The sequence below is a fragment of the Hoplias malabaricus genome, chromosome 3, assembly GCF_029633855.1.
Source record: "Hoplias malabaricus isolate fHopMal1 chromosome 3, fHopMal1.hap1, whole genome shotgun sequence".
In the NCBI taxonomy this organism is placed as follows: domain Eukaryota; kingdom Metazoa; phylum Chordata; class Actinopteri; order Characiformes; family Erythrinidae; genus Hoplias; species Hoplias malabaricus.
The window spans coordinates 28,402,121-28,429,478 of NC_089802.1; the positions used below are offsets into that span (position 1 = coordinate 28,402,121).

The 27,358-nt window shown below is 42.5% G+C and overlaps 1 protein-coding gene across 7 annotated transcripts in view; it reads right to left on the minus strand.

Moving 5' to 3' along the window:
• Positions 1 to 985: 985 nt before the first annotated feature.
• The window catches only part of mapta (microtubule-associated protein tau a), a 36,773-nt gene continuing 10,400 nt past the window's right edge, over positions 986 to 27,358 (minus strand). The window contains exons 2-16 of one of the 7 annotated variants that reach the window (XM_066663852.1): positions 24,485 to 24,676; positions 20,322 to 20,399; positions 19,357 to 19,434; positions 17,992 to 18,009; positions 16,846 to 17,505; positions 15,734 to 15,768; positions 14,197 to 14,263; positions 13,660 to 13,698; positions 12,188 to 12,456; positions 10,812 to 10,904; positions 10,516 to 10,608; positions 9,634 to 9,726; positions 6,982 to 7,063; positions 5,639 to 5,745; positions 986 to 3,746 (exon numbers count right to left, since the gene is read on the minus strand). In XM_066663852.1, the coding sequence (XP_066519949.1) occupies positions 3,549 to 3,746; positions 5,639 to 5,745; positions 6,982 to 7,063; positions 9,634 to 9,726; positions 10,516 to 10,608; positions 10,812 to 10,904; positions 12,188 to 12,456; positions 13,660 to 13,698; positions 14,197 to 14,263; positions 15,734 to 15,768; positions 16,846 to 17,505; positions 17,992 to 18,009; positions 19,357 to 19,434; positions 20,322 to 20,399; positions 24,485 to 24,659 (2,085 nt within the window). In that variant the 5' untranslated portion in view covers positions 24,660 to 24,676 and the 3' untranslated portion in view covers positions 986 to 3,548. Of the gene's footprint in view, positions 3,747 to 5,638; positions 5,746 to 6,981; positions 7,064 to 9,633; positions 9,727 to 10,515; positions 10,609 to 10,811; positions 10,905 to 12,187; positions 12,457 to 13,659; positions 13,699 to 14,196; positions 14,264 to 15,733; positions 15,769 to 16,845; positions 17,506 to 17,991; positions 18,010 to 19,356; positions 19,435 to 20,321; positions 20,409 to 24,484; positions 24,677 to 27,358 lie in introns of all 7 variants that reach the window. The other 6 variants (XM_066663853.1, XM_066663857.1, XM_066663858.1 and 3 more) reach the window with 6 other exon arrangements.

Consider the following 27,358-nt stretch of genomic DNA (forward strand, 5'->3'; position numbering starts at 1 on the left):
AGGGATTTGTAAGGGATATGATGCACACTTTGGAGCAGCTGCATGTTACAAGTGCAAACAATGTCAATATTGTATTTGTTATTGACCTATAATTATGAATTTTCATAAGGTGGCACAGGGGGCACTGCAGTTGGTGTTGCTATCTCACAGCTGCAGGGGGCTGGGGTCCTGGGTTTGTTGCTTGCTTTTGGGTCACTGTTTGATGAATGTGGTTTGAGTTTTCCTTGTGACAGCATGGGTTTCCCCCCCTAGGCTCTGGTTTCCTCCCACAGTCTGAGTGTACGTTGGTGTGACTGAAACCGTCCACAGGTGTGTGTGCAAATATTTTGTGAGGATTTAATGGCATTCAGCCAAGAAAGTGGCATCAGTGATTTGTCCCAATTTTTTTTATTTTACTGCTCCACAGCGCAACATTGGGGCCCTTTACACCATTTTAGCCGGCACTTACGACTACTCATGGTGTGCTTTGCCCAATTTAAAGGAGGAACAGGTTGTGGTTTGTGTATTTGTCCAGAAAATGGAGTGTGATGTTCTTAAAGTCTTCCACATCAGCGACGTCAGGTCCCGTCGACAAACACCTGCCCGTATTTACATACTCATGAGTCTTTAAAGGAACACTCTTTACCTTAACCTTACAACTTCAAAACCATTGTGATGATCCACTGAGCAGTAATACTCTGGTCTGAAGTTGCAGAAACTGCACTATGTAACCTTTGGAGGAGAGTAGGAAATCACCCTTCTCCTTGCCCCTTGATTTCAGGACAGTGCTATAAAATTAGGCACTAGGGGGAGCCTCGAGCAAAAAACGCAAACATTACCTAGTGTTCCTTTAGACCTCTTGTTTAGAGAACCATTGCACCCCCTCGTGGAACTGACTGGGTAAAGCCTTTTATGACTACATTTTGATGCTAGGCACTGACCTGCTTAGTTGTACCTTCTCGCTTCTTTCCAAAGAAATAAAAATCTCAGACAGCTGTTAACCTTTATATCCTTTATTTCCAAATTCACATGAACAAGAATCAGTTATTAATAAAACACACTAGAACAATATCGACGATCACGGTTCTCAAGCTAAAATATACAAACAGGTGAATGATGTCAGTGACGACAGGATGGCAAACCCTCCTAAGTCCAGTCTCGGGGTCAGTAATGTGGAACTAGACGCTACACACTTGTCAACACTGGCCTTTCCTTCCTTCCCTCCGCACAAGGTCACTTCTGGATCACGGAAACCTTCTTTCTTCACGCCGTCGGCCTCACACCGTCACACCTCACTCGGTACACAAACCCCATCCCAGAAAACATTCAGACACACGTTGCTCATCCACGTAACAAAATTAAAACGAACGGGAAAAAATAAAGAAAAACAGCAACGACCAAACGACGTTAGCATGCAGATATACCGTGGCGCGAGCACAACCCCCGAAACTGCTCTGCTACTTCCTTTTATTTATTTTTACTTTGTTTTTTCTCAGCCCTCGTGTTCCTTGGCAAATAGATGACGAGCCATAAACATACAGTTCACATACATTTTATAATACTAACGCTATCTATACAGCTCCTCCTCTGTCAGTCAGAAAAGTGTGTGGTCATTGAGCAGGGGATACGTTTGGACAGTTTCCACAATTATCAATATCTAAATACTGATATCACCATCCGGAAAAAGAGAACAGTGTTGGAGAAAGGAGGAACGCAGTCACTCGTGAAACGCATGCAGGGAGCAAAGAGGTCCAAGCACGTCTTAAGAAGAGTCGGTGGTCGTGTGCCGCAAAAACGGTGGTATAGGGATGAGCTTTACCGCCAGCTTTGTTATTCGAATACCTGCGTACGATAAACTGATTTAGACGTGCGTAATTCAGCACAACCCTAATTCATGTTGTACTCATCTGGAGGTTTTTAAAATTCATTTGCACATGCCGTATTTGAGTAGCAAGAGTAAACGACACCTAGATTACTCGTACATCCTTATATTCGAATAACGGCGCTCATCCCTACGTTCCCGAATGGAGCTGTGTCGTGTGGAGCAAACGCTAAAGACGAAAAGCAGCCTCCATGCAGCGTAAATGGATTTGAAGGACGATCGATACGAGATACGTACTTTAACCGCTGGATCGGCTTTGAGGAGAACCGTCTGGCAATAATTTCATAACTTTTTCATGTAACTTCATAGGAATGAATGGACTAAGCACAAACAGAGGAGAGGAAAGAAAAGGAAAGGGAAAACACTTTTGGCAGTGTGCTGGATCAAATCCGAGCTCCTAGATATAATCTTGGCATCTACTCCAACAGCGTTCACGATTCGACAAGACGGGCGTACCACGTAAACCAATCGATTTCAACTTAATTTACTCCTACCACCAAAGCACATCGTTCTAAATAATAAACAGCAGCTGATTCAGGACTGTGTGATGAAGGCTTCTCACTGCCGAGGACGCGAGCTCGTCCCGGACTCTCGGCTACGACTGTGTGTTAGAGCGGGACGCTTCGTGTCAAAGGTCAGGATACAAACGTGAGTTCATTAGTTATCGCTAAAGCAAATGCAAAAAGGATTTAAGCGAAAGAGGCATCTACAAAGAAGCACTGACAGAAAATAACTTAAGACCGCCAGCAGGCACCACAATAACCAAGGTTTCTCATATCAAATACATCTCATATCCACAGAGTAATACTGTAAGAAAAGTGCCTGACGAACACCATGGTTCCTACATGAAGCCCCCAGATCTGGCCTGATCCAAAGGGGACGTATCGGGTAGATGCAGGTTAACTTTTAAAAAGGATCTCCCCCTTGAAGCAGTCCTCGCCGTAAGGAAAGTTGTCGATTTAAAAAGCATTGGGCTCTTGGTGTGGCTTCTCATCGTCGCAGCGCTGTGTGCACTTCTCAGTCTCCTTCAGGCTTCACACTCACTGCTGTAACACTGAGACCGTTTCTGAAGGAGCAGACCTTAGCCAGTTCTCACTTTGAGACATTGGAATAATTTAAATCTGAATGCTTCACACTTTATTTTTAAAAACCGGGACAATCTTCTGAAGGTGTTCAATCGGATGTTAGACACTTTCCAGAGGAAAAGCAACTCTGGTTTGACACAGAAAAAGAGAGAAAGACAGTCTCCACAGGCTTCCCTTTCTTTATATAAAGACGGGAGCCAATGTATGATATTTTTCAGATGTTAACATGATGAACTTGGACTACCAGGTCGACCGTGCAGGTAAAAAAACATACAGCTACGCAGCTCTGAACCCCAAAGTGAGGGAGAAGACGTCAGGGGGAGATTTAAGACCCCTGGGGGTAAAGGTAAAGAACCAAACCCTTGAGGATGTGACTCTAAAAACACTCACGGGCCCATGTTATAAATATTACAAAATGTGAACAGTGGTGGGCGGGGCCACTCAACGTGGGGGCGTGGCCTTGGTTTGAGGTCCTTTAGTGATGAAGTGGGGGAGATGAGGACCTCTGTTGGTATCTGTACGTTTACTGTGATGCTGTGTTTAGTCGGTTCGGGGGAGAGGGGGGAGAGAGAGAGAGAGACGGGGGCATCGTGGGAGGGGGATCACAAGCCCTGCTTGGCCAGCGAGGCAGTCACCTGGTCGGCGAGGGTGGACAGCTGCGGAGGGTCGGCCATGTTGATGCTGCCGGAGGAGGAGACGGTGCTTAGCTGCTGGGGAGACTCCTCCAGAGAAATGATCTCGGCGCCGTGATCCGTCCGAGCCTTCGCCTGCTCGCGGAACGACAGCTTGTGCGTCTCAATCTGACCGAGACAAACAGAAACAACACACGGCAGGTGACTACGGGGTCAGACGATTCAGTCTCAGTGAATACATCCTCCACAGGGAACGTACATATTACTGATATTATTTATCACATTATTTATGACTGTTAGATACAGGGAGCTATCGGTAAAATACTGTAATATTTTCCTGCTTTGAATATATTAGGAGGGAAAGACAGTTTCTTATTGAAGATGTAGTTCTGTTATAGTAATGACATCATCGTTGTCAAAGGAAAAACTGTATCTCTATTATGTGAAAATGTCACAATGAATGGACCAATAGAAATGCGCCGAAATTACTCTTTTTACATTGACTTCCATTTAAAATGAAGGTTTTTCTCCTGTGAAGTGACCATTTTGGAGATTCGTGGTTTTATTTTGATAATATATATTATAATAGTAACATTTAATTATTTAAATTTTATTATATTATCCTTCTAGAAATGTAACTTTTTTTTGTAAAAAGCCTGAAAAGACATTGTTCTCTCTGTTTAAAATAAAGCAATCACTAACGCATTTCTTCAGCTGAAGACTTTAAGCTTGACACTGGGAAAGCACCAAGTATTAAACATGAAATATGCCACGTTTGAGGCTTTATTTCTTCCAAGCTTTTGCAGGACTCAGGATGTATGACCTCTGGTGGCTATGTAGGTGAACTACAATAACAGACAGAGCCTCAGATGAAATTGCCTTGTGCACCTTTAACAGAATAAAAAACTCTTTTCCCTTTTTGTATTTAATATAGAATTGTGGCCTTAAACAGCTCTACTGTTATGTTTACAACTCACAGTTAACCCTGTTAAGGATGTAGGCCATGGCAGCGTTAGGATAACCACTTGCCCATATTAGTTATCACTACAGCAGCAGTATGTTCATTTCCTACAGTTCCTTCTATCACAGAGCGTGCTCTGCAGTTTTCTAAATCATTGATGCAGATGGATTTTGTGCAGGGTCTCTGCCTGGTACTTACTGTCCTCAATCTTTATCTGGGGGTTGCTGAGGAGGATGGGTTCTGGGGAGATGCTGGTGGATGATGGGGTTCGGGGGTCAGTGGGGTCAGGGGAGAGAGAGCCTGGACTCTTCCCCTTCTCTCTCTGAACACACCCCCAGCGTGGCCAGTGAGTGGTGACAAAAGCAAACAACGTGGAACCAAAACATAAGAAACAAACATGAAATGGGGTCACAACACAAATCACGGAGAGAATGGCAAATGAACGGGAAGAAATGTCTTATAAGTTCAATAAATAATGTAAACATGTCTTGACGAAACTGAAAAGTAAACGGGGGACACAAACAATGACAAAAGAAACTTGGAACAAAATGACTGAAAACCCAAAAGGTCAGAGAAGCAGCCGCTGCCGGGAGGCTGACTATTTCGATGCGAAGCACCTCATGGAACTCACTGGCATACATTTGTACTCACTCATTCACTCACATATGTTGACGCATTTACTCAAGGTTGGGGGAGCTACTCCTCACATACTCACACACATTCAGGGACTGATCTACAAGAGGGTGCTATTGTGCTATGCATCATTTGTCATTGTCTTTGTGGCACTCCAGCCCTTCTTTTAAAACTACTACTAATGACACACCTCCAGCCCTTCCCTGAGATGCTCCACTGCTCCATAGTCTACCCTCTATCCTGCTCTTGGCACCTGCCGTGGTAATGTTAGGCTCCGTTCTATGGAGATTATACAAGCTGTGTGTGCACGATCAGATGTCTCTCTGAATCCACAGTGAGAGCACCCCAAATTAGTGATTAAAGCAGTAATTATAAGGACTGTCTGGACTCTTCTGTACATGTATCTCTGTACATTGGGGACCTTGGTTGAAGACTCTTTCTACCAGAACCCTGTGTTCTTGCTGACCTTCCTCTGGCCGCCTCCCGCCACGTGTCCGATGTTTCCTAGCGATCCGACCTTCGACTGAGCCTTAAACTCCAGCTTCTCTGACCTGATCTCAATGTTTCCTCCACCTGCAAGAGATGCCGAGACAGAATCATTAAACAAGTTTGGATCAATATATAAACACCAAGCAGCCATAACATTAAAGCCACCTCATCGTTCCTACACTCTTTTCCGTTTTATCATCTCCACTGGCCACACAGGTGTACATTTGTAGTTCCACCAGTTGCTCTGCATACTTTACATACTTCGCTTTTTCAATGGTCAGGACCCCGAAAACACTCCCACAGCATAGGTCATTATTTGAATATGTATATACATTCATTCATTCATTATCTGTAACCGCGTATCCAATTCAGGACCGGAGCACCCGGAGGAAACCCACGCGGACACGGGGAGAACACACCAAACTCCTCACAGACAGTCACCCGGAGCGGGAATTGAACCCACAACCTCCAGGCCCCTGGAGCTGTGTGACTGCGACACTACCTGCTGCGCCACCGTGCCACCCTATGTATATAAAATGTATTTTAATTACATAGTTTGTACCCTCCATATTTAATACATTTCACTGTTTTTCATATTGGCGCGTTTCTGCTGGATGGAACCTACATGACTCTACTCAAATCAAATCGGCTACATCCGGTCCTGGTCCCTGAAAGAGGGTAAGTTTTCAGCCCCCGCTCGATCGGGGGGGTTACAGCCGTGCAGGGTAGGTACTATTCTGTTTGTAAAATCTCTTAAGTTACAGCAGCTTTCACAGTCGGACTCACAATGGCAGCTCAAAACTACATCGAGGTGTTTTGAAGAGGTTTATATGCTCCTTGGGTCTATGGCCGCCGAACATTTCCAGTGAAAGCCGAACATGGCGTGTTCAGTCCAACAACTCAAAAAACAACATGGGAATACATGATGAGGAAACAGATGAGCCGCCTTTGTTGTGGTTTTCACACCTACAAGTTTTAAGTGATTCCAGCCGAGCTGAGTCGAGTCGTGTGGAGCCGGACTCACGCTTTGGAAAAGCACCATAAGTTTGAACATCATTGGACAAATTACATGTTGTGTTGAAAAGTAACTGAACACGTCCTCTACTAGAAACAAACAAACGCAAATATCAGCGCACAGTTTCTGAGGGACTTACTACGACTGTAGCATTTCTGAGCCACTGTTCAAAAGTTTACTCTCTGCTGAAGGACACATATAAACGTCTTTCATTTACCCTATAACCAAAGGAACCTAATTCTTCAGAAGGAAAACTGACTAAAACTAATTTGCAGAAACCCTACAAAATACACGACACACAGTACCTGGCTTGTGGGTGATGTTGTCTTTTGACCCACATTTTGACTGAACATGGCTCAGGTCGATCTTCTTATGAACAATCTGGACCTAAAGGCCGGAAAAGGAAAAAGGTAGTTACACACAGAATGTTTAATCCAGTTGACTTCACAATAAAATAGCACACATGCAGAACACACACAAACACGGTTCTACTCCACCTTCTCCATCCACCAGAGCTGTTTAGTTCGACAGGGTTAATTCTACAGTGTTTCAGACATGAGCAGGAGACTCATCAGACACATAGAGAGAACCCTATGCACATTAGCCTGCACTGAGGGGTTCCGATGTCAGATACAGTGAGTCCCATGTCTAAGAACTAAATAAGTGAAGGTCTACATCCTCTGCAGAGAACATTAAGTGCTGGATGTATCAAGCAGAGCTTAAAATGGCTATAAAAACAGCTTGTTTTATATTTTACAATTTGCATTCCCCAATAATTTAAACTCAGAAAATAAACAGTGCACTTAAAATAATTTGTTTAACTGTAGTCTCACACAAACATTTAATTTACTCAGGGAAGCTCTTTACATCTGCACACTGCTGCGTTTATAAAGGTAAAACAATGACAAATCCCAGGCCAACGTCCCTAATCTTACCGAGAACTGCCCTGCAAACACCAACGGCTTTCATGAAGACCACTGTTATATGGAGCTTATGAGAAATGCCCTGTATATTTGTAATCGCCCCATACAGCAGTGTGGAGCCACTACAAGAGCCCAGCGCAGCCGTGCACCATCCCAAACCCTTCAGAAATAGATCAGATGACCTCATCGCCATGACTACCGCCAAAGGTCAGGGGTTTTTTTTCTGGACAAAAAGGCCCCACTTGTCTCTGGGATGAGGTCATCTCCTCGGTAAAGCCAAGCGTTCGTTACAAAGGAGAGGCACAGACCCCTCAGTGTGTGGAGCTGAGGGACAAGGCCAGAGCAGTGGGGCTTTATATGTGAGTGTGTGATGATGGGTCCTGACTGGCAGATGAAGGTCATCTCCTTCTGACTTTAGCTTAGGAAAGTAATGAAGCTATTAGCACGTTAGTACAACAGGTTTACCTTTAAACCCCAAACAACTTTATTAACAACTCGCTCACACTCTTATGTGTGATGTAGTCTCATTAAAGGGCAGAGTGAACTTGTGTTGTCGTCGCTTATCTGTGTTCATTTTTTGTGACACATCCAATGTACCAGTCAATTATATAAACGAGACAAGAGCAAAGTAATCTAACATGAATACAGATGTCTAAAGGAAGTAGAAGATATATAAATAAAATAGCTACAGCAAACTACAGTGAACTGCAATAAAATAGTACAATAAAAATACAATAATAATAATAATAATAATAATAATAATAAGTTTGGGAGGTCACCAAAACACCTTAATAAGCTTTGTTAGTTTAACAACTAAAAAAAAAGTGAAAGTTAAGCTAAAATATCCTGTTTTCAGAGAATATTCATTCATTCATTCATTCATTCATTGTCTGTAGCCCTTATCCAGTTCAGGGTCGCAGTGGGTCCGGAGCCTTCCTGGAATCACTGGGCGCAAGGCGGGAACACACCCTGGAGGGGGGCGCCAGTCCTTCACAGGGCAACACACGCACTCACACATTCACTCACACACTCACACCTACGGACACTTTTGAGTCGTCAATCCACCTACCAACGTGTGTTTTTGGAGCATGGGAGGAAACCGGAGCACCCAGAGGAAACCCACGCAGACACAGGGAGAACACACATGCCGCCAGATAATATTTAATTATTGAATACATTAATATTTAGTCATAGAAGCTGCCACATAAAACGAGGAAATGTTTTTGAGTTTGGAAAGCACTGATACAAGGATGTGCAAGTTGTTTTTTAAAGTACAACTGCATTATATATCACAGATGTGACTATGTCACATAATGCACTCTTAAAGTAAAGAAGGAATGCCCCTAACCTCACTACTTTAACTGTGGATAATATCCAATGTATTTGCTCATGCGTCAAACTAGCCCCTCACTGCACAGAGATGCAACACCACTGGAGGAGAATGCAAACTGCCCAAATATCACATCAGCTGAGAGACATCCATGATAGCAATCCCCTGGATTTCAACTTGCAACCATCTACATCTGGATTCATACATCTTCTATTACACCAGACTCTCCAGCTGTAAAACTGCCAGCAACAAAACTACTACAATGATAAAGCGTACTAGAGTAGACAGTGAGACAGTTTTATGATCTGTTTAATATGTATGTTTAATATGACTTTTCCTTGTCAGGTTTGTACAAGAACAAATATACATGCGGAAAGAGATTTTTGTGTTTGCATGAGGCATGACACCATCTACAGAATGTCTCATGCATATTAATGTAGGAAAATAAGGTACAGACAAATATAAATGTTTATTAATCTGATTTCCACATAAATACCACAGACAGCAGGTCAGAGGTTTTGAGTTCCAGGTGGTGAGAGAACAGTCGAACAGAGACTAGCACAGAGACTGACCATGCATTAGAGAAAAAAAAAGATCTATTGATCACATTATAATGAAACATTAAAGAGCTGATGGCACTGAAATTGCAGAAAGAAGATATATTACAAGGCCAGAGATGTTCCACTCCTCCCTTGTTTACTCACTTTTCCACCTCCGGGTGTGTATTTGAGATTGTCTTTAGAGCCACACCTAGCCTGTACATTACTTAAGTCCAACTTCTGATCAAGAATTTGAACCTGAAACAGTCAAGAGGTTTGGGGGAGAAATGGGGGCAGAGTTATCCTTGTCACAACAAGTTAAATGAGTGAGTGGCAGTAGAAGAGCACTGCCAAAGAGTGGCCAAGAAAGAGGATAAAAAATGTAGAAAACCACAGCCCATAGACACACACCAAGAGGTACGCCCTGGCTCTAAATGAGAAAACATGGAAGTTAGTAAACAGCAGAATAGCAGTATCAGAGTTTGTGACACAGAAACCCTTTAGAGCACAGTTAGGACAGAAAATGCGGACGAGATTTATGGGAGTTCAGATTAGATTCTCATTAAAAGTGGTCTCCACAAATGGTCATAACTTCAGGAAGAACCAAGACTTTCAAGGTGTTGAGTTCATCCTATAGTTTGCCACCTCCAGGTACATGTTTGATACTGTCTTTGGAGCTGCATTTAGACTGAACATTACTTAAGTCCAGCTTCTGATCAAGTATTTGGACCTGCAAGAGTTCATAAATGGAAGACAAATGTAAATGAACAGATCAAAACCACCATATTTTCAGTGAAAAGGAGACCGCAGGAAATTCTCTGCATCTGAGAAGACAGACATTTTTACCCATCTCCACTTACTGAGCCAAGGACTGTCCTGAGAAAGAGGTCAGTTAGTGTTGGTAGGATGAATCTGAGTTGGATTAGTTTTGACTGCCGTGCAGCAGTAAGCACAGGACCAGGAGGTTAAATACTTCTCTTCAGTAAGTGATGAACAGATGGAGGTAAATTTAGGAGGGAAATGTGCTTTTATCCCACCGTGACTCACATTGCCACCTCCGGGTACGTGCTTCATATTGTCTTTGGAGCCACACCTAGACTGGACCTCACTAAAGTCCAGCTTCTGATCAAGAATTTGGACCTGTGTGAGGTAAATGCAGGGGAAGGTTCATTAAGGCATGAGTGAGAGTAGATTTCCAGTCCTACAGTGTCCCTGTTCTATGAAACGGTAGCAGGACTTTGTTTTTCCAGAATCAATAGCAGCATTTAAGAGTATTGATCATATAAATACTGAGAGAAGGAGAAAGCAAATGACAATCTAGAAATGACCTTAGAGTCCCGTACCTTTCCTCCTCCAGGAGTATGCTTAATGTTGTCCTTGGAGCCACATCTCGCCTGGACGGTGCTGAAATCCAGTTTCTTGTCCAGAATCTGGACCTGTATGTGAGAGGAGGACAAAGGCAGAACTCAGACTAACAGCTACAAACGCTGCAGATCAGGACCATGCTGTGAGAAGATTTTGAAAGCTACAGAATGATGCAAACTGCCGAGGATTACCTCAACCAGTGAAAAAAAAGTACATCTGAGGAGCGAGGATTGGACTCTAGAAAACTGGAGTTTCTTGTGTTCATAACTGCAGGAATAACAAAGACTGAAGCTTTATTCCTTAGTTACTCACTTTGCCACCTCCAGGTACATGTTTGATATTGTCTTTGGAGCCGCACTTAGACTGAACATTACTTAAGTCCAGCTTCTGATCAAGTATTTGGACCTGTGGAAAGGTAGAGTATTGGGAATTGAGTGCAGGTACAATAGAAGGGAAATTCAAAAGGGAAATTGAATGATGCTCACTGGCAGATTATACTACTTTGGCCATTAGCCTAGCAGCATCAAACAAGCTCATCTGAAGTGAGGGAAAACTAAAACAGATTTTTAGAGTTTGATGAGGATTCGCGAAGACACATAAACCTTTTCCAAAAATCTACAATCATACCATTATTTCCATTTTCGTTAACACCAAGGACCAGAATACGGAAGGTAAGACTTGCCTGATAAGAAATGTTAAAACCGCATTACACAAGCTAATCCTGCCTATTTTACAGCATGGATTCTGATTTCAGTGTTAGGACACTTCTGTAACTTGGCCCTGTTGCTGGAAAAAGCTAACATTCAGAGATTTAAAAGAGCAATCTGTCATTTTCAGCACCAAATATTGCAAGTGTTTTTTATCCACTTTAGTGTGGAAACAATATTTATTTATCCCTGGGTTTTTGCCAAAATTTCTCCAAAATGATAGTCATCTAAGGTTCCAGCTTTACACTGATTCTCCCTCCATCGCACACAGTGCCAGCAGCCTCAGGAGGGTAGGGGTGAGCATGTGCTGCCTCCAGAAAACACGACACAATGGTAGTTTAACTGCTGCTGATGCAACACCAATGCAAAACAGGAGAATGCAAACTGTCCATGCCTATCACATCCGCTAACGGACGTTCCAAGTTAACTAGCACCGTGATGATTGGGTGGGGGGGGGGGGGGGGGGTACATATTGTGCTCTCTAGAACTGCTATCCTCAAATCTGGGTCACTGTCAGCATAACATTTGTTCCTTAAGGAAATGACTGGTTGCTCCTTTAATTAGTATTATGGTATAACGTGTCCTGTCTAAACATCTTCACGTAAATATCCAGACTGATGTTAGAAAGAATAAGACGCGAGAGTTACCCTTCCTCCTCCAGGCTGGTGTTTGATGTTGTCAGTGGAGCCGATCTTGGAGCGGACGTTCTTCAGGTCAGGCATGGGACCAGTGGCAGGGGCCAGAGGGGCAGGAGAGCGGTTCTTTAGTGAACCTGGAGATTTTGGAGTGGAGCGGATCACGGCTATCTTCTTCATGTCTTTCCCCACTGGGGGTTTTCCACCAAGGGCCTTGCTGGAGGGAGATTTAGGGGTGCCAGGGCTACTCTGGCCACTTGCCTCAGGGGTCTTAGGGGAGTCTACGAGGAGGATAACATAAAAGTGGTAGATTTCATCCAACATCAGGGAGTATTCTAATCTCTTTTACTGTACATTTTAAGAATACTAGCTCAGTGATCATGAAAGTATCAGCAAAGACATGTCCGGCGTCTGACATTAGTTCAATGACATTGGTGCTACGAGTCTAATATAGCACATAATTTAGCCTCAAATAACACGGACAGGTTCAGTAATCTCAAATAGACTTGCGTGGATTCTGACACCGTATGACACACAGTTATCTATAAACACAGACAGATGTAGGTGTAACAGCTATAAACAGAAATAGCTTCTTGATGACAGCAGGTAATACAGTGTCAGCACCAACATAGGCAAGTCTACTTAAAATGAATTACTATCTCTACACGGTTTGAGATAAGCATGTGATGATGTAGCCTCTTTCCACAAACCCTCTAGTGGCCATCCTTCACATAAGACTTTTTTCTTGGTGTAAATCTGGATGCTGATTAGCATTAATAAATCAGAGTAGAACAAGAGCTCTCTGTGTGCTCCGTGCCTCCTATCACTGTAAAAATGACTTTTACAAGAAGGTGCTGTTTTTGTTTCTGAGTGACTGTGAGAGCTTATTCAGAGCCGATCCCTGTTGTGAATAATCAAAGAAATGATAAATGCAGATTTGATTATATCCCTGTTCAAGTGTTCTGTTGTTCAAACTGACACCAGCTTCCTACTTCAACAAAATTAAGATCTAGGAATGATCAGCTTTGTTCAACAGTGTTAATTACACATCAAACCACTGGAGAAACATCATGCTGTAAACAGGGGGAAGTAGTTGGAACAGTAAATGTAGTGGGTTTAATTATGTATATCTGAATGCTGTTATTTCCACTATTGATTAGCTTTGTAACCTCCGATGCAAAGCAAAGACAACATCAGACAGCCAGCATGTCTATCTTAACTGTTTATATATACGGAGGAAGAGTAGAAACGATGTAAATTAGACTTTTGGTTCTACCAAACTATGAAAAATTCAGATTTACTCTTTACATTTTCCATATCTTACTACATTGAGATAATGTTAGTAATATGACCTTTCTTTTCTGAGCTCTGTACTCTTCCTCATGGTGCCCCCAATGGTGGGATTAATACTGAGAACTCTGATGATACAGTACAGCACTGAAGCATCATGAGGTAGACGTTTCTTTCAGGCAAGTCTCTTTTACCTTTTCCATTTTTCACTTGTTTCTTCGGATCCACTTTCACTGTTATAAAAAAAACAACAAGAGTTACGATATAAACAGAGCTGTTAACTCATGGTGGTAATATTCCAGTCATATCTTATTATATGAGTATAACTCTGGCAAAGAGGCTGCCACAAAATTGATGCTGCTTTCAAGTGGTGATTCCCAACAGGAGGTAGAGCCATGAAAACCCCTCAAAGTCACATAATGAAGTCGAGTACCGTGAAGGTTTTGATACATCGCAAAATGTGATGTCAGTGCTGTTTTCAAGCACTGAACTGGCCTTTAGAAAATATAAATTCGTATAAAGTGGATATTTTAGACAGCTACATTTAAGCCCTGTTTTATTTCTATATTGCTGATGTCAAAACCCAAGTAAAATAAGCCTAAACCTGTTTACCTCTCACATAAACTCATCAAGAACAAGTTCCTCCTCTGAGAAAACTACCCCAGCTTGCACTTTAAAGCGACAAGAGGGCAGCTCAGTCAGGAGTCCTGATCTGATCCTGAGGCACCTACCTGACTGAGGAGGGGTCATAGCTGGAATCTTAGTGCCAGCAGCGTGAGGTCTGCCACTCCCTGGAGCCTGAAAACAAAAGCAAGTGCAGGTGATTAGCTCTGATGAATGACATGTGAATATTTCTGGAATGGCATGGGCTAATGAGCACTCAGCTGTAGTGAACACCTCTTAGTTTACACATTGCACATTGTTTAGCGTAAAGGAACAGTTCAGCAAAAAATTAAATGTGCAGATTTCCTCCAATTTCTCCAAATACAATCAACCAGCCAAGGCATGATTATTGTCTAAAGTTTGCCTTGTTTAATTTTAATTAGTGTAATAACTAATGGCACCTGAAGAAAACCTTCCCTAAAATGATCAAAGGTAAAGGTCTGACCTTTCACAGTGCTATTTCTAGCTATTCTTGTGAATACAGATATGTCAAATAGTGTCAGAAACCAAACAAACCAGTCTAACATTCATCCTGCCAGTGCTGTAGTTCAAACACTGGGTGATGTGAACCCATGTGTGAATAGAGCCGCTAATGTTCCGGAGAATCACAGTGAATGTGTGTCTCCTGCACATGCTGCAAAGGCACCATCCCAGGCCTTAACCTCGCGGATCACTTCAAGCTGTGAGAATGCGTCTAATTCGGAAGAGTGTGATGTGTGATGAAGTTAAGATGTAGTTTCAACCGTGTTAAATGGTTTTAATAAGCTTAAATGATCTGTTAGCTAAGTGTTGGCCCCATCACCTGGAAATCACAGGTTTGAATACAGGTGATGCCTCAGTTGGAGTCAGAGAGAGTACAATTGGTCTCGCTCTCTCTGTTGGTAGTACACTGCCACCATCAGTGCCCACAGTTCCTCAAGTTGTGTTAGCAGCAGTTTGATAGACAGTGGTGGGGTGGCTCACGTGGCTCCAAGGCTGGGGGCAGTGTGTGTGTGTGTGTGTGTGTGTGTGTGATCAGGGAAGACTCGCTGACAGGTCGAACTGAAGACGAACAAATCTGGACACCAAACACACCTTGGCCAAAGGACTGTATCTGCATAGGTCGGAAGAAATTTTCTAAATGTTATAACTCTAAATCTATAACTGTTCCTTTAACCAACATTGTAAAGCAAGTTTAAGCTATCAGCCCAAAAGTATACACAAAAGTATACTGATGTCATGCCACACCTCCATGCAGATGAGATGCGATTGTGCCAGCTAATAAATAAAGGGCATAAGGGAGTGGTCTATTGTTAGTCAATGCTGCCGAAGAGCATACCACCAATAACAGGGGTAAGGCTCATGATACTCACCCTAGGCCGAGCTGCTCTGGGTAGAGCACTGACAGCTGCTGAGGGAGAGCTAGCAGAGGAGGGAGCTTTGGCCTTTTGCACGACTGTGGAAGGTTTTTTTATGTTGGAGGGTCTAGTTTTGTCGGGAGATGTTTTGGGGCTCTTTGGGAGGGAGTTGTGAGAGGAAAAGGCACTGAACATGAAAACGGAAACAATGGAATTGTGGAGGGAGAACAAAACAAAGGTAACAACCAAACAGAGACGATGTACTCACTCTTTTCTCGGCGTCGTTGTCAGTCCTGGGTTGAGCTGCAGGAGACGGAGAGAGCTTTGTGTCAATACAATACGAACCTGCTTTCTCCAATGGCTGATTGTACCATACACTCTCAGAAAAAACGTACTGTGGTATTACATTTTTGTTCGCTAAAAGCACAAACAGTGTAAATGTACCTTTAAAGGAACACTAGGTAAGAGTTGGGTTTAGCTCTCTCTAGTTTAATTCATTTGGACAGCACTCTACTGAAATTAAAAGGGAGGGGGTGGTTTCCTACCTTCCTCCAGAAGTTACATAGTGCAGTGTCTGCAGTGTTGAGCCCACAGTAGTGACAACAGAGGCTCTATTCTCCCTATTACAAGTCAATGAAGAATCACAATGGTTCTGAAGCTGTAATTTTGAGACAAAAATATTACAGTGTTCCTTTAAATGTACAAGAGTGGTTTTAATGTCCAGTTGTGTTCTCTAAAGGTATATTACCCACTCTTTTTTGCAAGATTAGGGTAATATTTGTAAGCACTTATTAGGTCAAAAAAAACAACAAAATAGTCCTGAGATGAAATGGGGCGTATGAAATCAATGCAAATTAATATAGAGTGTTTCTAACTAAAAATATAGATGATGTACCCTTGAGGCTACCACCACAGTGACAGTTATTTCTGAGAGTGTAGTGACAACAGAAACTGAACTAAACTAACATGATCTTGACAATCTGCTCTTCCTGAACTAGTGTTTTCAGTGTATGAAAGTGCATGGGGGTGGGGCTACTGCAGCAGTGTTCTTGTAAATTAGAAGTGTCTTAAAATGGGGATAAGAAACACACAGAGACGTTCATGCAGCTGTGACATGCTGAACGGGATTGTGGCCAGCAGACACAGCTTTTTGTGAAACAGCGCTGTGAGAGCAATCAAAGCACAGCAGGGTCGTAGAAACACAATCAGAACATGAACATGTCGTGGGGCAACAGGCGACTCCCTACAACGCTGCATTTATTTCTCTGGGCGCTCTTTACAGGGGGAAACAGTGCGGCACAGCTCAGCTGCTCAGTAAAGCAAAAGTGGAAAGGGAACAAAACAGGAGAGATTCAGGGACTGGAACACGGCAGCACAGACCTTTGAACTGAGCGATGGGAACGAGAGATTTTCTAGCTGGTGAGCCACGGGAGGCACCTGCAGATTTTCCTTCCACCTCTGGACTTTCAGTGTCATGTGACTTTAGAGCACACTGGACGTCTGAATGTTTTTCTGTGTCCGTGGAGTCTCTCCCTGACTCCATGTGGCCTTTGACACAGGCAAAGTCCAGCTGTTGTTCAGTTCTACCTCGGCTTGGATCCACCGGTAACGTACCACTGGAATAATCCGAGATTATCGTGTGTGGCACACCTCCATCTTGTGTCATCGGTGACTGATAAGTCTTGGTTTGCAGTCCATCCTCATGGTGGTGTATAAAATCCTCAGAAGGAAGTCCATGCTGAGTAAACTCATCAGAAACAGGCGCTTCATCCGTTTCCAGGATGTCCCCAACGGCGGTGAGGTCCTCCAGGGCAGCGCTACGGATTAAGAAGGAAACAGGGAGGTCGTTCTCCAGGGACAGGCTCCGGGTGCGATCAGGGCTGAGCGGTCGATGGTGTGGATGCTTAGATGAGCCGGCCCAGCTGCTCCTAAGAAAGTGTTCTTCTTCTCCTTCTTCTGTTAGCCTGTGGTCTACAGAGCTCCAAGCAGGGTCTCGCCAATCTTCACCAAGACCCCCTGAAGCCAAGCCCATTGCTAAATCTGGAAACATAGTCCCAGACTTTCAGTAGAAACCAGTGCATGAGATCTACCTGACTTCATGGCTAATGGCTCAGCTGATGTCTAACTGCTGATGCCCCTTTCATCATGGTTCATATATATCAGTTCGAACATGACCAGTGGAGACACATAAAAAACAACAGTGGAGACACATATGAAATGGTACGAACAAAGAACAATCAACACTTAGGGGTTTGCTGGCATCATGAATGTAATAAACAATAATGATGATGGACTGGACATCCACATGAACACATAAATATGAGCTTTAACAGCAGATCCGGTCGTTGTGTGACATGTGGGCTGTGTATGAAATGCACCTCGCAGACCACAGTTACCACAGTGAAAAGGTTAAAACAATGAACCAGTGGAAACACTTGTGAGAACAGCAGAGACCCGACATGGCACTGGTGTGATGTAAAAACACTGAAAAAATAAAATAATAGAAGAGATAAATCTTCACAGTACCTGATGGAGAGGTGGCTCCTGGTGGGAAGCAAAGAGAAGAAGATAAAGTATTAGAGGAGCATCCTTCAGATGAACCCTCACAACCACATCAGGGTAAAGAGGAAAAATCGCTTGACATTTGTTGACTGCAAAGGTTCAGCGCATTCAGCAACATGCTCAGTAAACATTACAGAAAATAAACCAACACAAAAAAGAAATGGTAAATAAATTTGTGAAGCAAATGAAAGCAAGCCATTTTGAGGCAGTTACAGTTTAGACTGCATTTGGCATTTTGTGTAACACTTGGGCTGCTATAACTGCAAAGATCTGGCAACCAGCAAAGCCTACTGTAAATGATCTAAAGGTAAAGTAATGTTTGGAAACAAAACTATGTATATTTTGATAAATACATAAATGTGAATTGACTGTAGACAGATGCTACTCCTCTAGGGGCTTCACATATTCAGATTTATTCTAATTACATAATGAATAAGAACGATTTATCTAATCTTGAGGCAGATATCAAGATATTACCAAAGAACAGATCTTTACAGTACATTATTTCTCATTTATGATGCATTTATGATATATGTCTGCCTAACTTTTTTTTAGATCTTGGTGTCAAAATGTTCGCAGAAGCCTGAAGTTGAATAATTATCCAAAACATTTTGAAATATTTTAACATATTCAAATAAACCTCTCCCATGACTTGCATATTTTACATAAACCCTTATAACTTTTGCATATTTTACTCAAATTGAACAAAACTGCAGAGTTTTGTTAAGGTTGAGATTCTTTGACATGAGGTAGCATGTCGAAAATGTCGCATGTAGTCCTATAGGGGTCACTGTAATAGCTAGGTAGCTGTTTTTCAGCATCTAAAGATGGGATAAAGCTGTCGTCTTGCATGCTAATCACGTTTCAGCAGCTGAGTTAATGAGTTAAACTACCACCATATCCAACCCTTCACCCCTGACTGAGAGAAAGTCAGAGCAGCTGACAGCAGCAGAAGAACGCTGTATTTTAGTTGCAGTTTTTTCAGTTTGAACAAATACATCTTACATAGTACACCTTTAATATTATAACATCATTATTAATATAACTAGTGATTCCAAACTCAATACATTGTTCTTTCATGGCCTTCTGTACTGGGATCAAATGGCAGGTCATTTGCAGAGCAATATTCTGCCTTACATTCAGAATCAGAAATTTAATTAAATTCTAACAGAAATGTTAGAGAACTGCTAATAGTCCAGAGGCTCGGAAGCTGCTGTAAGGCAACACAAAGGCAACATCTCTCAGATGTTAATAGCTGGTCCAAGGCAAAACAAAGCATAGCATTCCAGCAAAATGTAAAGCATGTTGATCAAGAAAGGCAGCAATTACCGCTCTGCCCGTTTGCCACAGCGGGAGCAGATGATGGAGGAGCTTCTCCTTGCGCTTCCTCAGAATCCACAGACCCCTCTATTACACAAGGATTTAAACTCAATTAGAGCCTTCAGTCATTAAATGAAGGTTTGCGCACACAGGGAGACAGCCAAGTGAGTCATGAGTACTGAAAAAGTCAGGGTCGGTTTTGTCTGTGTGCAACAGGGGGAGGTTTGTAACACTTAATGATCTGTTTTGCATCTGGATATGTTTGATGATTTGTTCACTCCATGGCCAAAGGTCTCTGAACACCCGCTCATCCAGCATTTCTTCAGAAACGAAGGGTCCAATATTGAGTTTGTTTTCTGAATATAATAACAGCCTCTACATTTCTGGGAAAGCTTAGCTGCTGGAACACTGCTGTGAGGATACGATGGCATTCAGCCATGAGAGCTAAAGATCTCAAAACACCAATCCAACTCTTCCCAAAGTCAATAGATAAAGCTCCATTACTCCAGTGAAAACTTCCTCTGCTCCACAGCCCAGCAATGGAGGATTTTATACATCTTTAGCCCACACATGCCATTGGTCATGGTGACTTTAGGCTCATGAGCAACTCCTCCAGAGCATCCCATTTCATTCTTTTCTGTGGAGATTAATTAAAGCTGTACGGCTGAATTGTGTCCAAAATGAATGCACATTAAAGTTCTGTTTTCATAAAGGGTGTTCAAATAACATTTGGACATATAGCGTAGTTTATATTATTAGATTAGGATTCAGAGTAAAATTCAGAGCATGGTTACACATAAAACAAAGCTGATGCTGTGGAATGAACTGTAAGTCTATGTCTGTTATGTCAGAGAAAGTAAAAAAAAAACATCCCAAAAGTAAATATTCGGTGGCCCGTGTATTTTATCCCACATTATACAAACCGAAAGTGTAGCATGAAACAAAAAAGCTCTGGCTGATATTCATATGCATACCGCATTGTTCCTCCTCACCACAGGAGGCGCTTTCATGTTCATGTTGTAATGCTGACTCCTCATCATCAACCTGTGCTTCTGCAAATTCTCAAAGGAGAAAGAGATCAGTTTTATAAATCTGTATATCCTTTTGAGACTGAGATATATTTTCTTCACTGGCTTCTAGAACTTCGGTTTTGGGTTTAAAAACTTCAGCAACCCTGCTGTGTCTGATCCACATGTACCAGCACAACACACACTAACACACCACTGCCACTGTTAGTGTCGCTGCAGCATTGAGAATAATCCGATGATTGTTGTGTCTACTTTTCAAGAAATTTCAGTCTGCAATTTGTACTATGAAAGACTGCCACATTAAAACGTAGCTTTGTATGAAGTAAAATGATGTTAGTGCATATGTCAGGGAAGGGCAACCTGTGATGGACTTCCAGGGATCAAGCAAAGGTAGAGACACAATAGTTTTATTTTAATTTCAAACAGTGTTGCTTAATTTAGTCCTAAATAAAAAAATAACCAGCCTCCATTCAACAATACAGTTATATGATTCAGTCAAGTAAGTCACACTATTACTAATCTCTACTACACTTCAAACAACTCCAGCTAATATTCTGACCACACACTTAAGCCCAGTGTACACTGTGCAATAATAGCATCTTATCCTATTATTTCATGTCTCATAGTTTGATCTGGCTGATGTCAGACTTCAAACAAAGTTTCAAATACCATAATAACACAATAAACTACAATAAGGATTTAATACAATAAAGACTCTATTACAGGGGTTCTTAACCTGGTGTTCACCACCCGCTTGGGGTCTCAAAGTGGTCCCACGGGCCACGAGAATGGTTTTACCAAAATGAGACAATTATGCAAACAGAAGGGCCTCCTTCAGGAACAGTGGCAGATGGAGGTGGTGTTTTAATGCAATGACGCATAGTCTCCTGTGCCAAATCACTGATAAATCATCATTCCTCACTAAACCCACTGGTTCATGCAGCTTCATGCTCTTTGTATTCAGTTAACTCTAAATTGTTTGTGTGTATCAATCTGTATCGGTTGCATTTTAGAAAATGCTGGACATTAAAGGAAGACTAATCAGCAGGTGTTTACTGGTGATTTCCATCTGATTGTCTGTAAATGTTTCTCTTCTGCATATTCTCCTGAATGTTTGGCTCGTATGGACTGATCTACCAAAATCACTACTAAAAGTTTGTCGTCCCAAAAAGGGGTCACACCGGAAATGGTTAAGAACCCCTGCTCTAAACTTTCCAGTTCCAGTTTTAGAAAATTCCTGGTCAATTGCCATTTAAACCAAAATTTATGATAAGGACAGAACTTTACCGTCATTTGTCTTTGGTCACAAAGGCACTCAAACACCACTTTTATTTATACAACCTTTATTCCCGATATCCCTGATTTGTGATTTCATTTTCATTACTGTTACTGCACAGTGTAAACCTGCTCTAACTCTAAGCTTCATGACATACTCACCCTGTTTTGTGATATTTACCCTTGGCGTGACCTCTGTGTGGTTTTTCCACGGAGTGTGAGGCATGTTTGGGTGGGTGAAGGGGGAGAAAGTGTGAACTAGGGAGGGTTGCAGACTGGGGAAAGCTAAACTACGCACTACAGTGTCCAGGGGTCACAAGGGGATGAAGAGAGAGCATTATGGCTGTGCTTATGGCATGTGAATGGGCAGAAGACAACGGAAGCCATTGTGTGGAGCTGCCAGCTTTGCAAGAGCCTGTCACTTGGTGCCATGAACGCATTTTTTCCTTCCCTCTTTATGTTCTTTACCTCTGCTGGTCCTCCACACAAAGAACGAGAGGGGCTGGAATGTACATAGGAGTCTAAGTTAGCTTTAAACTGCTAAGCTGATTCTAGCCTTGCTTGGGCACGTTAATACCTTCATTTTCAGCTGTTGCTGCATTTTGTCAACAATGTTTGATAAACAGCATATTGGCCAGGGATTCACCAGTGAAGAAAGAAGGGTCCTAAAAGACTCAATCCGAAAAGAATGGCTCTTAGGGAACGATGTTTTCTATTTTGTGTGACTTTAAATTAATGTAATTTTAAAAATTGAAATATCACACGATGTTTCACCAGTCTGTTTGCGATACCAAATCCGAGCCTCCCAGAATCTGAGAAACCCTTGACTGAGGCCTTGCCCTTAAGCGTGAGAATGTCTTACACACTGCGCAATCTGAATTCACAACCCCTAGAGACAACAATAGGTAGACAGTTTTCTCTTAGAAGTGTTGATGGTTGCCTCCTGAGACATGAGATCGGGTTCCACAGAGTGAGAGGAATTCGCTCACTTAAGGACAGAGCCAACCTCTCCCTCCAGTTTGGAGTTTCCTATCATCAGAGGTTCCCAGATTTCAAGTTTCTGAGTTTATGGGGCTGCAGTATCTGCAGTAGCGTGAAAACAGACCAGAACATCACACAACATCAGAAAACAGGCAATGTCTGCCTCTGAAGGGGCTCATTCATTCCTTTTTCTGGAGCCAATAAGACCCTATTTTCACCACTGAACATTGACCTGAATGGACATGAATGCCAGAGCTTTGACATGTTCTCAGTCAACGTAGTTTATAAAAGACAAATGGTCCATCAGCAGAAAGAAACAATGCCGCACATTCAGGACCACAGATCTGGGTCTATAGTGGAGATGAATTGGTACCAGATACTCCGCAAGAAGGCAGATCTGAGAGGAGGCTGACCCCGATGCGTGGATTACAGGCACAGTGCGCACAGCTGCAAGGCCTGGATCGAGGAGCCAGTCAAGCGTAGCCTTGTCGTCTTTATGTAAAGAGATTAGAACTACAGGCTGCATCAGGAAGCCACTGTTACTGCAGCTGCATCAAGGAACTGAGAAAAGACTTCCGTTCATGATGGACCTAAGAAAATATCACGGACGCTATTATCCCAACTGTACAGCGTATAGAGATTATAATCTTAATATATAGCAGATTTAATCTGGCTCATAAACAAGTTTATAGTGAGATATTACAATGCTAATTAGTTCATTAATAAGGTTGAATAGTTCAGTCACAGGTATTTATCTCTCTCTTATTTGTTTTCTTCATGCACCGCCCAGCCAAGATATGTATCTGATTTTATCTGTCACAACAGCGCTCCTGTTACACCGAGGTGACGTAATGCACTGTTCTTTATATACAGCCCCTGATCTGACACTTGCCAGCGCTATTTTAGCAGCGTGTTCAGGACAGTGTCTCCTTCACCGACAATTCTCAGTTCCCTCCTCTTTATTTAGCCTGCAAATGTAGCACAGACCCAGACGTTGAGCTACGCTGTCTGTTGGGGACTCCTGCATTGTAATGTTTTCAATAAACATGCTTGTTATTGTGAATAGAAATATCATTTTCTTAAAACTGAAGGATAAGCTGATGAAAGCGCACCTTGGGAATAAAGCCAAAGGTCAGATGTTTCGTTAGCTTGAAGTCAGAACCCGTGAGCGCTCAAACCTTTCAGGTTCCAATGCAGCTTCAGTATGAGCTGTTAACATATGGATAATCTAAAAAATAGCATATTTAAAACCATTAAAAGTGACTCCTTTTGTTTTGCCTGATGAAGACCTCAACAACACGCCAAAACACAGCGATAAAGAAACGAGGTGTGTGAGCTCTCCTTTATTCTCTTCCTCACTTAAGGGGCAGGAAAACTCCTCACTCAAGTAGGGCCTATAATCTTATTTTTAATCTTTCTTTTAATAATTTTTTTTTTTTGCAACTATCCATGTTAGATCTCAGGCATGTTTAGATTATTTTATTTTATGTTTATTTCTATTTGTTTAATAATAACTTTGAATAATTTTTAATGTAATTACTTTGATTGCAGTTTGTTGTCTACGCACTTTTTAAAAAAAGACTTCAATTGCAGTTACACGGTTTACACTTGTTTTAAAGAATGTCTGCTACATTTATGTATGAAAGTTGCTATACAAAGAGATTATATTATTATTAATATTCTGTAATGCCAATAGGCCGAGTGCCCCCAAATTTTTGACAGTCAGCTTGGAGACAGTTGTAATACATCCCTTATGTAAGATTTACCCAGAAGACTCTGCTCACTGAATGACGAAGAGGTCGGAGCAGAGAGAGTTTTTTTTTTGGACCAATTCCACAGCACAGTCGTCTCACCTTTCATTGGGCCGTCCCCAGGTCCCATGTGCCCCACCGCCACGCCGTTCTCCTTGTGGTACTGGTTACCATGGTGATGGTCATTGATGGTCATACCAGCAAGGGAGGTTGCCATGGCGTTGGAGTTGTAGTGGCTGTTGGGCGAAGAGCCGAGTAAATCGTGCTGCTGGTCCATGGCAAATTAGGATCAGACTGTGTTGGAATGGGGGGAGAGAAGAGATATGTAGGATGGGGGAAAAAGGGGGACATGAGAGAACAAGAGAAAAGAGAGAGAGAGAGAGAGAGAGAGAGAGAGAGAGAGAGAGAGCGAGAAAGGGAGAGAGAGAAAAGAAAACATGAGCATTTGGGTCTGGAGAACTTGCTTCAAGTCAGAGGTCAGATTCCCAGTGAGTCTGGCCTCAGAACAGAAGTCCAAGTTTCTAGAAGAGACAACAAACCCGCCCCCACATCCTGCCCCCCTACCAATCACACACACACACACACACACACACAAACTAGTCCATACAAATGAACCCTCTACCTTTCAGAGCAGTGGCATTCCAGGATCAATAGAAATCATTCCTAAAGTCTGGCCTCTTCCACCAGCCTGTCACAAGCTGAATGTAAACAGAGCCTGCGGGCCTGTGCTAACCCGGCTATTTATACACACAAACACGTAGGCCTAGCTTAAGGTTACGGACACGCTAACCAAAATAGAGTGGTCTTACCAGTGTGGGGGGTCATTTCCCACACCAAACAGCCCACTCTTTATGGTCAGCGTTAAAGGACGATTAACTGCACGTTTCTAAAAGGACTATCGAGTGCTAATTGTAGCTGAACTGTAGTTGCAGTTAAAATTAATTTTGAGCCCACTCTGGGTCCAATCAGGCAACCAGACTTCTGAACTGATTCAGCTGCACGGCTAATACTTAAGCACATTTTTCAGGTGAAAATGGTTTGAATGTAAGACAAAAGCAGAAGTAAAGGTTGAATACAAGACAAACAAATCATATTTAATATCCAGTCTAAACAGGTGTTTTCAAGTGGTATTTCTGAGGAGATGAGATATTAAATATGGAGTTAAATAAGGAACGGGAATGTCAACAGAAAATGGCATCAGCTCTTGACTCCAAAACCAAAACTCAGACAAATGAAAAGTTACTTAAAGGTTCACTACGCAATTTTACTGCAGCACTTTTCTGCGCATCCCACATCCCAACCAATGCACGTCAGCATTAGTCAAGGCGACCTCTAATAGCCAAGCAGAGACAGGCTACAACATGAATACAACAGAGACAGGCCCCTGAGGTCCAGACTGCAGATTTAAATACATATTATTTTCATTAACTTGCACTATAAAATCAAAGTTTATAAAATCAATATTAAATCAAAGGTGCTACGACTTCCTTCCATTATCCAAACACAGGTTGGTAGATTGAATGACTGTGTGACACTGTAAACACATGTGAGTGAAGATGAATAAATGACGAATAAAATCACCTAGTGCACCTTTAAGGCCTTAATTCACATTCATAAAATGAAGTCTCTTTCATTGACGTTTGTGTGTAGCGTGTTGAAAGAAGAAAATACTCTTAACTTTCAAACCACACACCTCTTTAAGCCGCTTACAGCATTTTTTTTTTTTATTTTAAACCCAGCAAAGAAGCACCTGCTTCAGTCCCTGAGGATGATGGTAGCTAATGTGGCAGCAAGCTGAATAACACCACACTCATTAAATTGTGGTTCAGAATTACATAACTCTTCTTTTACAGCCTTTTCCCTTTTTTTACAACACAGTATAACAACATGGATCTGAAGAACATAACTGAAGGCTAGTGAGAACCACATGAACTTCCTGTCCAAAAGGTTGTGGACACCCTTATAATGGGTGATGCCAGCTATTCTAAGGCTCACTCAGATTCAATTTGTATATTCTCCATGGAAAAAGCATACAAATGAAATGGGATGCACAGGAGCAGCTGCACATGAGCCTAAGTTCACCATACTCAATGCCAAGTGTGGACCAGAGGGGGATAAAGCCCCCCTGCAATTGAGATGTGGAGCAGTGGAATTGTTTCAGAAGTGAAAGAGTCCAGTAATTTTGGGCCTCAGTACTTCAGTACCTGAATGATGTCCTCATGGCTGAAGGCCATCAAACCTTCACAGCAATGTTCCTGTACCTAGTGTAAATTTTGGTTGAACAGGAATCAACACTGGGTGGCAGGGTGGCGCAGCAGGTATTGTCGCAGTCACACAGCTCCAGGGGCCTGGAGGTTGTGGGTTCGATTCTCGCTCCGGGTGACTGTCTGTGAGGAGTTGGTGTGTTCTCCCTGTGTCCACATGGGTTTCCTCCGGGTGCCCCAGTTTCCTCCCACAGTCCAAAAATACACGTTGGTAGGTGGATTGGTGACTCAAAAGTGTGTGTGTGTGTGTGTGTGTGTTGCCCTCTGAAGGACTGGCGGCCCCTCCAGGGTGTGTTCCTGCCTTGCGCCAAATGATTCCAGGTAGGCTCTGGACCCACCACGACCCTGAACTGGATAAGTGCTTACAGATGATGAATGAAGGAATCAACACTAATTTGGCTGTATAGTTTATCTCCATATTTGTACTATGTGACCTTTACTTCCCTGCTCTGCCCCACTCTCACTTTCTGACGGTGGCCTCATTCACGAACAAACACCTCACAGAAAACCCTGCCTTTTCAGGGAAATTCCTCCATCTATTTGCCTTGAGTGATTACACTCTCCAGCTTCTGCTCATCCTCCCTCACAGTCACATCCAAGTCCAGGCATGTGTTCAGAAGCGTGGAGATCGGGGCAGTTCCTCCGTTAGAAAGAACGCCCCCTCAGGGCTCATCCTCAGAGTCGCCGCTGCAGAAAGTAAAAATGGAAAATC